The 13,210-nt window shown below is 42.9% G+C and overlaps 1 protein-coding gene across 2 annotated transcripts in view; it reads left to right on the top strand.

Annotated features, from left to right (window-relative positions):
• Positions 1 to 13,210, top strand: part of STK26 (serine/threonine kinase 26) — a 40,069-nt gene that overhangs the window by 18,975 nt on the left and 7,884 nt on the right. For both annotated transcript variants that reach the window (XM_054996055.1, XM_054996054.1), the window contains exon 4: positions 11,466 to 11,522. In XM_054996055.1, the coding sequence (XP_054852030.1) occupies positions 11,466 to 11,522 (57 nt within the window). The remainder of the gene's footprint in view (positions 1 to 11,465; positions 11,523 to 13,210) is intronic.

The raw sequence follows: 13,210 nt of genomic DNA, 5'->3' as shown, positions 1-13,210 counted from the left end.
TGCTTTACTTTCTGTATTTATTCCAGTCAACTGGAATCTAAACGAGGATCATTTATTTATTTTCTTCATTCGTTTATATCCTGCCTTCTCACTGGGACCCCAAAGTGGCTTAGATCATTCTTCTCTCCTCCATTTTATCCTGTGAGGTAGGTTAGGTCGAGAGGGTGACTGACCTGAGGTCACTTGGCAAACTTCCATGGTACAGTGGCGATTTAAACCTGGTTTTCTCCAACCCTAGCCCAGCGCTCTTAACTATTACACCACAGACCATGCAGTGAAAATGAGGTAGCAACTAATTTTGCAAAACTGGAAAAATCAATATTCACCATCCCTTGATTCAAAATCTTTCAGATTGAAATCTTCTTAAGATAGCTGTTCAGTCTCTTTACTGCCTGTATATAAATATTCATGATATTGTTGTATTACTGCAATTTCTTACTTTATCAGTCTAGCCTTTTTTTCTTCCACCCTTTTATGTAATATCCATGGTTATTTTGGTACTGGTAATTATGTAATTCACATTATGCATGAACAGAATTATGTATTACTATTGGTTAGTGCTTATGTTATTAAGAAATGGAATGCTTTAGACAAAATACACTTTAAAAATAAGCATTGGATTTTTATCTCTGGAGGTTTATGCAAAATGCTAAAATAGTTTCAAGTGATTTAAATTTTTTTTAAACTGTAAGAACATAGTTTTCCATATAGGGCTTTATCTCGATAACTAAGTATATTGGTGCCAGAGAGTAAGCAGTACAGATAAGTTTGAAGTGTGCTATTGGACCATTTTTAATTACAAAAAAAGCACACCCATTATAGAAATCACCTGGAAATGGAAAACTGACAGTTCCTCCTCTGATATATACATTTTTTGACAATCCCACTTTTTTTGAGCCTTTTTTTTGGCCAGGTTAAATGCCAACCCTTCTATGGTTATGAAAGACAAATATATTAACATGCAATCCTAAGAAGTGTTACTCCAATATAAGCGAATTAAACTCAATGGGCTTAGTTTGGAGTAACCCTTCTTAGAATTGCTTTGTTAAGTCCCCTTATTCTGAAAGAACCTGTTTGTGTTCTTCTACCCTTTTTATTGAGTGATAGGGATTCTAAAGTTACATTAGTAGTTGCAAAATTTATTTCATCTGTGGTCTTCAGTGCAGTCCCACATTGGGACTGCACTTGCGTAGGCCAGCCACTCGGAACAGGATCTTTCTTAGTTTACGGGAGCGACCTCCTCCGCAGCTGCTCCAAACTAGTTCTTCCCATTGAAACTTCCACGTGATCAGGGAGGTCACCCCCTCCTTTCCCCAGTTTGTTTTTTGCCGCCACAAGAAACAGACGTCTTTAGAACGCTTTCTCTCTTTTCTTGATCAGGCTTTCTTCTAAACTCTTGTAAATAGTTCGTAGTGTAGTTGGTAGTTAGTTTTAGTGATAGTGTGGGGGTTTTGGCTTCATTTAAGAAGAAGAAGATCTGTCGTTGTGCAGATTGGGTCGGTGAGTTAAGACTTTGTTTGCCATACCCGTTATTTTTCATTCTGCCCAATCCCTGGAGCAAGAAAATGGCAGACAAATCTCTTTAAAAAATGTGCAGAATGTGGCACAAAAATGGTGAAGATAGATGGCCATTCACTCTGTTTAGCATGCCTTGGATAGGGCCATATTGTGGAGAAGTGCAAGCATTGCTAGCTCTTCACACCCAAGGCAAGAGAGGATCAAGCCTCCCACCGAAAGGCAATGCTTTGGGGGAAAGTGATGTCAAGCGCCAGCAGCCCAACAGCAAAAATATCTGCCCTGCAGAGCACGCGGCCAGAGCAGTATCGGAACCAGCACGAGAGTTGGTGTTGACATTGGCCCCAAAAGGGGATGCACTATGGGATCCCACTATCCATCCTTGAGGTTGGCAACAAAAGCATTCTCTGTCACAAGAAACCTCAGCATCGGTCCGTTCTGTGGCGAGAGTGACCCTAATCAAAAGCAGCCCCCCAAGGACTACAGAAGGGACTTTGAAAACCCCGGCGTCAACTGTAACCAAAGAATCCCCATCAGATTCGCCACCAAAGAAGCACAGAGACAAATCTAAACATAGGAAGAAACCAAAGGGAACTGCTCAGAGCCATACCATTTTGGAAACTGTGCCTGAACCACGTGTGGAAGCTGTGCTCACTTCTCATAGGAACTCAAACTTGAGATCCCCTTCATCTGGAGAAGAGGACGGAAGAGAAATAGGTGCTCAACTACAGACTTACCCACCTATCGACCAAGTGTGGCAGGTGTTCCAATGTCTGCCATGAGGTCCTCCGTACCCATCAGCAAACTATCCCTATGACTGGGATATGTACCCGACTTTCCCATATGCAGCATCGACATCGAGCCATTCCACTCCATCAAGGGCTTCCCTCCACTCCGATCTGAGCAGGCACACTTGGTCACATATTGTTACCTCAGAACAGAGATCGGACTCAGGGTCAGAACTAGAGATGGAAGCATCCAAACAGAGCCCAACAGGGACCTCGGATCCATCCCTGCAAGATAGCATGGAAGAAGCGGAATGAAACTCTCCTAATGTTGATTTTAAACTGTATTCAGAGCAGATGCTCTGCATGGCTAAATTGCTGAACACTGATGTCTCAAAGGATCAACAAAAGCTGAAGGATAGTATTCTCCAGTACATTTACTCAGATACTCCAGATATTGTAGCCTTCCCAATGATTGAGGGGTTTGTTGACATTAAGGACAACTTGTTTCAGAAATCTGCATTGACCTCCACGACTGCAAAGAAGGTAGAATCCCTATACAGAATTAAGTGAGACAAGTGCCCCTACCTGTCTGCGCATTCGCCAGCCTCTCCAATGATTGTGGAAGAACTCCAAGCCAAACACAGGCAGGATAGTCTGGCAACACTTGCAGAAAAAGAAAGAAGAAAGTTAGATGCAGTAGGCAGGAAACTGTACTCTGAATTGGCTTTAATAATCAAAATGGCAAACTACCTAGCCATCATGAGCGAGTATCAGATCTTTCTATGGCAGAAGATGGCTGCATTCATGGAAGCATTACCAGAGGAGAAGAAGCCCTTTGCAAAGCTGATTCCTGAAGAAGTGGCAGTACTGTCTAAACAGCAAATTAGTGCCAGTAGGCACATTCTAGATGTGTCGACAAGAGGCTTAGGCACGGCAGTGTTGTTGCGCAGGCATGCATGGCTTAGGTCTATGGCCCTGCCCTTTGAAACTGGCTCAAACATTGAGTATATGCCTTTTGGGGGCAACTCTTTATTTGCTGAGAAGATGGATGAATACCTTTTGAAGAAGAAAAAGAATATACAAACAGCTAGATCGTACGGTGTCTTACTGCAGGACCTCCATACAGACTCTCAGGCAGGCGGGACTATGAGCAGAGACAAAACTATCAGTCATACTGGTACCAACCATATCGTTAACCGTAGCCATATAAAACACCCTACACGGGCCAAGGCCAGTCTAGAAGAAAATAAGATGGACATCTTAAGTCGTCCCACCAGAGCCAAGCTAACAAGGAGCAGGGGCAGAACTAGAAGGGCCAGTTCTGACTCGAAATGCATAACCTATTCGTTCTAATGCTGTTTGAAAATAGGTTGTTAAAAAACTTCCAATTGTTGGGTCCTGTCTATTATTAAAATGGTTTACAGGTTGGAATTCTACTCCTTGCCTCTAACTTCTTTACCATCTTGAGCTCCTAATAACATGCTACCTGAGTTACAGGAGGAGATTCAGACACTATTGAGGAAAGGGGCTCTTCAAAGGGTACCCAACTCAGAGACCCCATTTGGTTTCTTTTCCCGTTTTTTTTCTTGGTAGACAAGAAAGATGGAGGGATCTGAATAACTATTTAAAAGTTGCAAAGTTTAAGATGGTCACACTTCCTTGGGTTATAAATATGGTCTCTCTGGATTCTTGGTTTGCGGGCTTTGACCTACTTATTTCCATATCTCAATATTTCAAGAACATGAGACATCTCAGGTTTGTCTTTAATGGAGAAGTTTTTCAATATTCAGCACTGCCCTTTGGGTTGGCCACGGCACCTCGGGTATTTACCAAATGTATAGCAGTAGTTATCGCTCATCTAAGGTGACTGGGTTACTCTATTTACCCCTACCTTGATGACTGGCTGATTACACCCAGCTCCCTGAGGGAGTTAGAGGATCCCATAAGCATCATTCTGAGTACATGTGAAACCTTGGGATTAGTAATTAACAAAAAGAAGTCAGAATTGGTACCTAGTTGTATCATAAGATTTATAGGAGCATTACTGGATTCAAGGTCCAATAGAGCATACTTACCACAAGATAGATTTACCCGCTTGGCTAGTCTAGCCCAGCGTTTTCAAGCCAACAGATTTTAGTTGGCTCAATCCGTACAGGTCCTGTTAGGCTTAAAGGCCTCTACCACTGCTGTAGTTCTCCTAGAACACCTAAAGATGCCAATGTTGCAGCTTTGGTTTGTTATTCGTTCCACTCGGAAATTCAGTCCCTGCACACCAGGTTTTCTATACCTAAAAGAGTCTTACGGTCTTTGACGTGGAGGGTAGACCATAGAAATTTGTCTAAGGGTGTAGCCTTCGGCATAACTTGTCATGAGACCACCATTATGATTGATGCCTCCCTGGAAGGCTCGGGAGGTCATTGGGAAGATTTGTCCATTAATGGGGTCTGGTCTGAATCTGAAAAGGCTAATTATATTAATTTCTTGGAATTGCGTGCAGTATATTATACTCTTAACTCGTTATCAAATATGCTTTTGAATAAAAGGGTGCAGGTCTTATCAGACAACACAACTACGGTGTACTGTATAAACAAACGGTGAGATCACCTCAAGGAAACTCTGCGGAGAGGCTATTCGTCTCTGAAAATGGGTCGTTGCCCATGTTATCACACTTTCAGCCCTGCATATTGCAGGCATAGACAACACAAAAGCAGACTACCTCAGCAGAGTAAAAAAATCGTGCCATGAATGGGTCCTGATGAACAGGTATGCACGCCATCTTTTTCATCAGTAGGGACTTCCACAAATTGATCTGTTTGCCACAAAAGAAAACAAGAAAGCCCCCAGATTCTGTTCTAGGGGAGGAAAAAGGGCAAGGATTCCCTAGGGGAAATAATACAACCCACTTCATAGTTTTTGACAGCAATTGTGTTTTGGGTGATTCTCTGATGTGAAGTGAGTTGTTATTTTTGTGTAGTACACTGCTTTCATGCCCTGTTGTGCCTTCCTACTGTGTAACCTAAAGCAGTTAAAGAAATAAAGTGCTTTTGACAGCAATTTTTGGGGTGATTCTTTAATGTGACGTGAGTTGTGTTATTTTTGTGTAAGATACTGCTACCATGCTCTTTGGTGTGCCCCCCTGCTGTGTAACCTAAAGCTGTTCAAGAAATAAAGTGTTTTTGACAGGAATTGTTTTTGTGATTCTCTGATGTTAAGTGAGTTGTGTTAATTTTTCTGGGTGGGGGACTGCTGGTGTAATGTGTCATAATGCTTTGCCTACTTGTACTTTGAAAGGGAGAAAATAATTTTTAAAAAAACTTTATTTTGTGTTGTTCGTGTTTTATTCTTTGTTGTGCAGTTGGTTCCCATCATAGGGAACAATGGGGCTGGCTGGCCAGCCATCTCTGTAGGTGGTGGGGGAATTTGAGGGAGGGTGTCTGTGGTTCAGGTGCTCTTTCCCAGGGACAAGCTGGCACTCAGAAGTGTGCCCACCATTGTGGCACCCCTGGGCTGTGCAGAATTGCCCTGGGAAAGAGAGTTTAGAAGTTCCCAGCATAGGGAACAAAGGGAGAGGGCTGGCCAGCCTGTTCCTGGGGTTATGGGTGTAGGGCTACTGGGGGTGGATTTGGGTCTGTGAGGAGCTAATGTGGGAATTTGGGTCTGTGTGGCAGCTGGGGGAGTATTGGGTATGTGTGGGGCTGTAGGGGGTGGACTTTGGGGGCTGAGAGCACCTACTTGGGGAGGCCATGAAATGCCCCCCCAAGTGGGAGCTGGCTGCGCCTTGGTGGGGGGTGGGAGGAAAGGTGGGAGAAGGGCCCCTGAGGGTTGGGGGGCATTTTGCATGCAAAATGCCACCCCTGGCAAAGGAAGCCTGCCTCTTCATTTTTCCCCTATAGGAAATAATGGAGATCAGCAGCAGCAAGCACAAAATAGGAGATTAGCAGCAGCAACCTAAAGCTATGCCCTTTTATAGGCGAGGATAGGGGGACCTGGTTTGGGGGGCCATAACATGGCCCCCCAAAGTCCAATCTGTCTGAAACTTGGGGGGTTGTTAGAGAACCACTGTGCCTTTGCACTCCCCTAGCTGAGAGAGCTCCAGAGAACTGTGACTAGCCCAAGGTCGCTTAGCTGGCTTCAGGTGGAGGAGTGGGGAATCAAACCCGGCTCTCCAGATTAGACCCCTGCGCTACACCAAACTGGCCTTAATCTGCCCCATAGAGTCCCTCTACCAGTACTGAAGCTTACCAATCCTGCCTTCACCATGCTACTTGTAGTTGTCTTTTTCCTGGAGACACAGTATGATATAGGGCTACTTCTTACCTTCCTGTTAGAGGTTCTAGACCCTATCTGAGGAGAATAACAGTTAAATGCTCCTTTTCTTTCACCAACTCCCCTGCCTTTCTCCCTCTGATGATTTTGAGGACCCTGATTGCTTGTTTTTGGTTTCTCTGCACCAACATGGTGAAAAGGAAATTGGCTGATAAGGAAAAAAGAGGATAGACATAGCCCTGTCTGTCACACTGCTTCTTTAAGAATGGTGTGCAACTGAGATCACATGAGACTGTGTTGTGAGATCCTGGTAGCAGTTTGCTAGACAACTTGCAACCAGCATTGCTGAGCATATAGTGTCAGCATATAGGGGTGGGTGGGGGGAGAGATTTTAAAAGGTAAAAGATGAGAGAAAGGAAAGGTGGAGAAGGTAAAAAAGGAAAGTGGATAAAATTTCTTGCATCTGTACTGATTTGGATTCTGCATTAGCAGTGTTAGATGCAGGTTAGATGCTGCCTGGGTGCCATCTTGTTCTGTTCTATGTGATACTTCTAAGGTTACTTAGTCTGAGGATGTGGACAGGATTTTAGGAAGTCTGAGGCCTACCACCTTCTTGTATGACCCTTCCCCTCCAGGTTGTTTAAATTTGTCAAAGGAGCCTGGGTGACTGACTGGGTCGGGGAGACAGTAAATGCCTCCTTGAAATAAGGGGTGGTCACCTTTGCCTTGAAAGAGGCTGTAGCGTGCCCACTTTTAAACCTACTCTGGACGCAATACATTTGAATAACTATTGTCCAATCTCAAATATACCATTTTTGAGCAAGGGGATTACACAAGTGGTTGGTAGGACAGCTCTGAGAATTCCTGGATGAAGCAGATTGTTTGGACTGGGTTGGCATCAATATGTGGATGATATTCAGCTCTGTCTTGCACTTCCAGAGAAGCTATGGGAGGTTGTGGAAATTGAACCCAATCCTGAATGCAGTTTTGGAATGGATGAGGGCTAATAAGTAGGGACCATATAATGCCAGTCTTTTTCAATGCACATGGGCTCCCTGGCAGCTTCCTACTCCAGGGTTCTGGTACAGGCCTTTTAAAGCCCTATTTGGTTTGGAACCAATTAATCTTAAGGTCTGTCTACTCCCATATGAACCCACCCTAGATGAACTCATCTCCAGAGGCCCTTCTTTTGCTGTCTTTGCTATCTGAGGCTCGATAAGTGGCAGTTTGACAAAGGGCTTTCTTGTCATGGCACCAAAATTACAGAAGTCCCTTCTCAGAGAGATTTGTTTCCCTCTGTTACTGGTTTTTTGCCATTGTCTGTTTTGTTTGGTGCTCCCTCATGGACCTTCCTTCCTGTTTGTGTTTTGTAAATATTGTTTCATACATATGTATTTTTAAAAGCTTGTTTAAATGTTTTTTATCACTGCCTTGTTGGGGACTGTAGGTTGGGTTAGCATAAAATTTTTTTAAATAAATAAAATAATGTTGAAGGTGGGAGGGGGACATAAAAAGGTGGAGGAGGGAGGGAGCCAAAGGCTAGCTGGAGGAGACAGTTTTAAGTTGTTTGTCCTGCCCCCTCCCATCCACCTGCAAACTACTTTTCAGTGATTGGATGTAAGTATCTAGTGTGTTCCATTGTGGAGATAATGCCGTTTCCCTTGTATCTCTGCAAGGGAAGAGGCTAGAGACTTTTTTTTAAAAATGAAAGTTTAGAATTCTGAGAATCTGCTGCATATTTTGTTACATCGGTCAGTCGATATAACGCTATGGATACTACGATTTTTAAAAATTGCAGAGAGCCTGCAGGAGTGGCTACTTCTGGAACAAGAAAAAGCAGCACAGTTTGAAAAGCACATTGCTGCTGCTATTAGAGGCTCAGTCCCAACAGAGGTTAGTTTGCCCCTCCAGTGCCAGCCAAGACTTCCCCACGTGATAATTGTTTGAGTTTTTAAAAGAAATTCAGACCTTATGTCGCTATAATGTTATAATCATGCACAATACATAAAAGAGGGGGGGTGCTATGTCATCACCAATGATGCCACTGATGACGGCAGCACCCTTACTTTAAAATCCTGATTATTTAAGGCACATGCTGAACAAAATAAACCAACTCTACAACTAAAAATGCAAAGCGGGAGCAGACTTAAGGAAGAACCATACCCAAACCAATTCCAATGCTTGGGGATCTGCTGCTAAGAAAAACAGAAATAAGTCAAGTGTGTGTAAAAGTCGTAAGAAAATATGAAAAGCTACTGAGTTAGACTATTTGATAACTCATATATTTAAAATGGTCTCTTTGGTCTGCAAGTTGTAATCTTCTTTCCAAAATAAAGGGTTTTCTTGAATAGCTCTTTAGTCATTGTTTATGGCTTACGAAAAATGGTCCTTTGCTTTCCCAGTATGTTGAACAGTGCTGTGGAACACTGCCTCCAGTGAAACCATTACTAAAATTCAGGGTACCAAATAAATAAACATAACTCTACTTGGTGGCAGCCTAAAGACTAATATAATTTTATTGCAGCTTTTGTCTGTTAGAGCCCTCTTCTTCAGATATGCTATGCAGTAATTTTATGTAAGGATTTTTGGGGGAAAGACAGTGTTAAAAAGAAATAACCACCTTCCTGTCAGAACATTTATTTAATTTGTTGTTTTTTAAAAAAACTGATCCTTTTCTTTCAACTGCTTATGTTGTTAGCGATTTAATTAGATTCCAATGGAATTAGCTGACTTTATTTGTAGCCTGAAAAAAAATAGTTTCTAGGCACTGGTTTCAAGTGTGACTGAGTAGACAAGAGCTGCTTTATGTATCATAAGTTCAGGCTTTCTTATTTAAGCAAAGGGAGGTGGATTTGTTGTCGTGCCCTTTTGTTTTTGAGTACAGGTTCTAGATTCCTGTTGTGGAATGAAAGGGATTATCCCAGGGGAGGGGAAAGTTATGTAGTGAGCCATGAAACATGGATGGGGGGGGCATAATGAAGTTTTTTAAGGGGGTTCATGTTTGCAAATCACACATACAGGGAGTGGCACATGATAAGTATCCACTTAGGAAAGATGTACATTTCTGTCAGATTGTGATGTTGATTCCCAGGGCAGTGGAGGGATGCACCACCTGCAGGGAAAAAGTCTCCCGTGCACCTCCTGCTTAGGTCTCTTCTGTCTGCCAGATATTCTATATTTCTTGTTCTCCCACCGCTCCATGCTCCACTTTCCCTTTGTCTCCCTCCATTATGTGTGCTTCACAATGCATATAGCACAACAGTTAATCCGTATGAACCTGCCTGAGAACTGAGGTCAGCTGGCAAGGTCCTGCTAAGGGGCCTTGACTTCTGAAGAGCTGGCAAGTATTAACCCATGAGAAGCCTTTTCTGTTACTCTCTCTGGGTGGTGGAACGGTTTCCCCCAGGAGATACGATTGGCACAATTTTTATTGCTCCCCTGGTGTAAACTAAATATTTGTTCCAGAGAACAATGAAACGTTAATTTTTACTAGCTAGGCTGTTTTGGATTTTTAACAATATTTTATTGCTTTTTTTACTACCTTTTCTGTTTTGTTATTTTAAATTTTGATTATATTGTAAATTAATTTTATTTTTATTTTTATTATTTTATTTATTATATGTATATCCTGCCCTCCCCTCAAGCGTGCTCAGGGTGGGTCACAACAGAAGATAAAATATACAAAGATAAAATCACAATCAATTAACACAGCTTCTAATAAAACACCTTCTCACTGTATAAAAACCATATAGCATCTGATGGAGGTTGAGGTGCGGCTTAACCATGCGAGGTTGCTCGTGTATGGGGGGGGGTAGATGGTCAATACCCCCTACAGACATAGAGGAGACCAGGAGAGAGGTTCATTTGGTGAAAACCCTGATGGCCTCAACCATATGCCTGGCAGAACATCTCCATCTTACAGACCCATCTGAAGGAGACAAGATCTTGGTGGGCCCGGGTGTCCTCAGACAGAGAGTTCCACCAGGTCGGGGCCAGGACCAAAAAGGCCCTGACCCTGGTTGAGGCCAGTCGAGCCTCCTTGGGGTCAGGGACCACCAGTAGGTGCCTACCAACTGATTTCAGCACCCTCCAGGGAGTATATGAGAAGAGACGGTCCCTTAGGTATGTTGGTCCCAGCATACCTTATCTGTTTGTCTCAGACATGATTTGGCAGGGGGGGGGGTGATATTTTATTATTTATAGCTATCTTGTTTTTTGTAGGCCACCTTGGGTATTCCAAGGATAAAATGGTGGAGGGTATAATTCTTTAAAATAAAATATAAATAAAATTTACGCAACAGGAGGAATGCTTGCATCTCATCATGTCCAACTTAAAAGATATGAAGTGTATTTTATTTAAAACATTTGTAGCTTGTTTTTTATTTCATTTCATGGCTGAACTTAAAAATAACAGTGAATTTAAAGAATAAAACTGGATTTTTGCGCTTATGGTGGCAGGAGCAGACTGGTCCTGGGACAGTTCCCAGTGGCCTGCTGCCCTGATGGACCACTAATAGCCATGTGCAAGCTGAGTCCAGGGGCAGCTCAGACCTGGGCTGTGGCAACATAAAATGGGTGTAGGGAGTGTGCCTGTTCCAGCTGTTGTCATTACCACAGCCTGGGCCTGAGCTGAATGGTCCCTGCGGCAGTGCCAGCACCACATGGGCTACCGGAGTCAGTTTGCTCCAGGACTGTTTTTAACATCCTAGTCTGCCATTGTGTGGCAGGAGGGAATAAGGAGATGGAGCTGCTGGGGAAACTGTGGAGTTGCATCATAGAGGGAGAGACTGTTCATTAAGCATGTGGATCTGGTTTCCTGTCGGAGGCCATGTAGCTATATGGGTTGATTCTGCTGCAGAGTACTGTATGTTCTTCTATGTACATTAACCTGTCCTTGAAATATCTTAACGCAGTGCTTTAAGCCGTGTCTAACGCTCTATTTACATCCATTTTTAGGGCACAAAGTTATGGATAATAATGGAATACTTAGGTGGGGGATCAGCATTGGATCTTGTAAGTATTCTAATTATGCATTGTTTGTTTTTTAAAAAAAATAACGTATACATTATTGTTGGGAGTGCGATTTTGTTCACTTCAGGGCTGGCTGCTCACTTTAGTTGCTACTTTTTGTAATTTTTCAGTAAAGACCATTTCTACCTTCAAGCAGATGTAAATGTGCAGGTTTGGGGGAAAGATACTGGTTCTAGGCAGTAGTTCCATTAAACGTCCACATCTGTGTTTCCTTCTCTGTACATTGCACCAAAATCTGGGTTCTAGGGCAAGGTAGTCTTGTTAACACACTTTTAATAATAAGTTTTTAATACCCCACTAGTACTATGTTGAGAGTAGTTTAATGTCATTGTGGGGAAGAGGGAAATTGCCGTGCTCCAGATCCTAAGAACTTGTATATCCTGGAGGAAGAGACTTTGGAGGTGAGGATCCAGCTTGCTCCCTCTAACACTGAAGCTAATGGTTGCTTTTCAGTAGGGCAGTGGTGTGGGGCCACCTATCAAAAAGGCAGGAATTTCTGCATACACAGGTATGCAGAAAAATCTACCCTTCCCTGTAGATAGGTGTCAAACATGGTTCTCTGAGGAGACATTAAATGTAATGTGCAGCATTTGAAGAGGAAAAAAATGGCACACTCAAGGCCCCTGAGAACTTGTAGCATCCTGATAGATCTGGATCAAGGGGAAACTTCCCAGTCTCTTTTCCCCTCCCCAGGCCATGCTTTATGGGCTCCCATCTTGTTAATAGTATATTTTCATCTCAATCTCCCTCCTCTTTTCATGAACCTTGTATGTTAGGCAGCTGTTCTTATTTTATTGTGTTTTGGGAGAGTGTTATTTTGACTGAGGCTACCTAGTGAGTCAGCACCTGGGCAGGAACACCTTTCTTCTGTTCAACACACTTTTCTACTGGAGCAAACTGGCTCTTTTGTCATGCAACACTCCTGTTGAGGCAGTAACGACAATATTCCTTTTTGTCTGTCTGGTTATAGATGAGCTTGCGTTGCAAGCTTGTCTGCTTTGTGTCTCAGAAATACGTATTTAGGTTGAGCATAGAACAAATTCTGCTTTTCAGTAGAATGAGAAAGCCTTGTAGAACTCCTAACAAGTGAAAGCAAAATAGAATCACTAACAGGCTGAAAGGTAGGAATCCCCCCCCTCCTATTCTGTCAACTTTAAATACACTAAAATGTTTCCCTTGGAATCATGAACTAGGAAAGTTCTGTGGAAGCAAAGTTCAGTTAACATTCAGGGTTGAAACTGACCTGGCTTTTCCATTTTTGGCAGTTTAAACTATGAAAAGGCCCATTGCTAATCATAAATGCAGCATTCATGTTGGGCGCCACATAGGAGAGACTAAAAAAGCAGTAAGTCCTAGGTGGTGGTGTGTGGTTTTCCCCTATCACCCAGTCCAGCTCTACCGCAGCCCTGTAGAGTAGACCCACCCCTTTCCTGTAAGATAATACAGTTCAGTATTTATAATGAAATTCTGAAACTTCATTAGCATCCAGTATTTTTGAATGTTTCATAGCAAGCGGTGGCTAGATCCTAGTATTTTGCCACTGGTTTCTGACTAGTCTCCTCTGAGCAGAGGCCGTCTTTTCCAGGAACAGCAACGGTTTCAATCTTAACAGCAACCTTTTGCTTCTGTCTGCTGGAATCTGGAAAGAGTAGGGAGAACGAAACATCTGA

This window comes from Eublepharis macularius, chromosome 13 (genome assembly GCF_028583425.1).
Source record: "Eublepharis macularius isolate TG4126 chromosome 13, MPM_Emac_v1.0, whole genome shotgun sequence".
Lineage (NCBI taxonomy): Eukaryota > Metazoa > Chordata > Lepidosauria > Squamata > Eublepharidae > Eublepharis > Eublepharis macularius.
The sequence above is the reverse complement of the archived record's forward strand: the minus strand, read 5'-3'. Positions and strand labels throughout refer to the sequence as shown.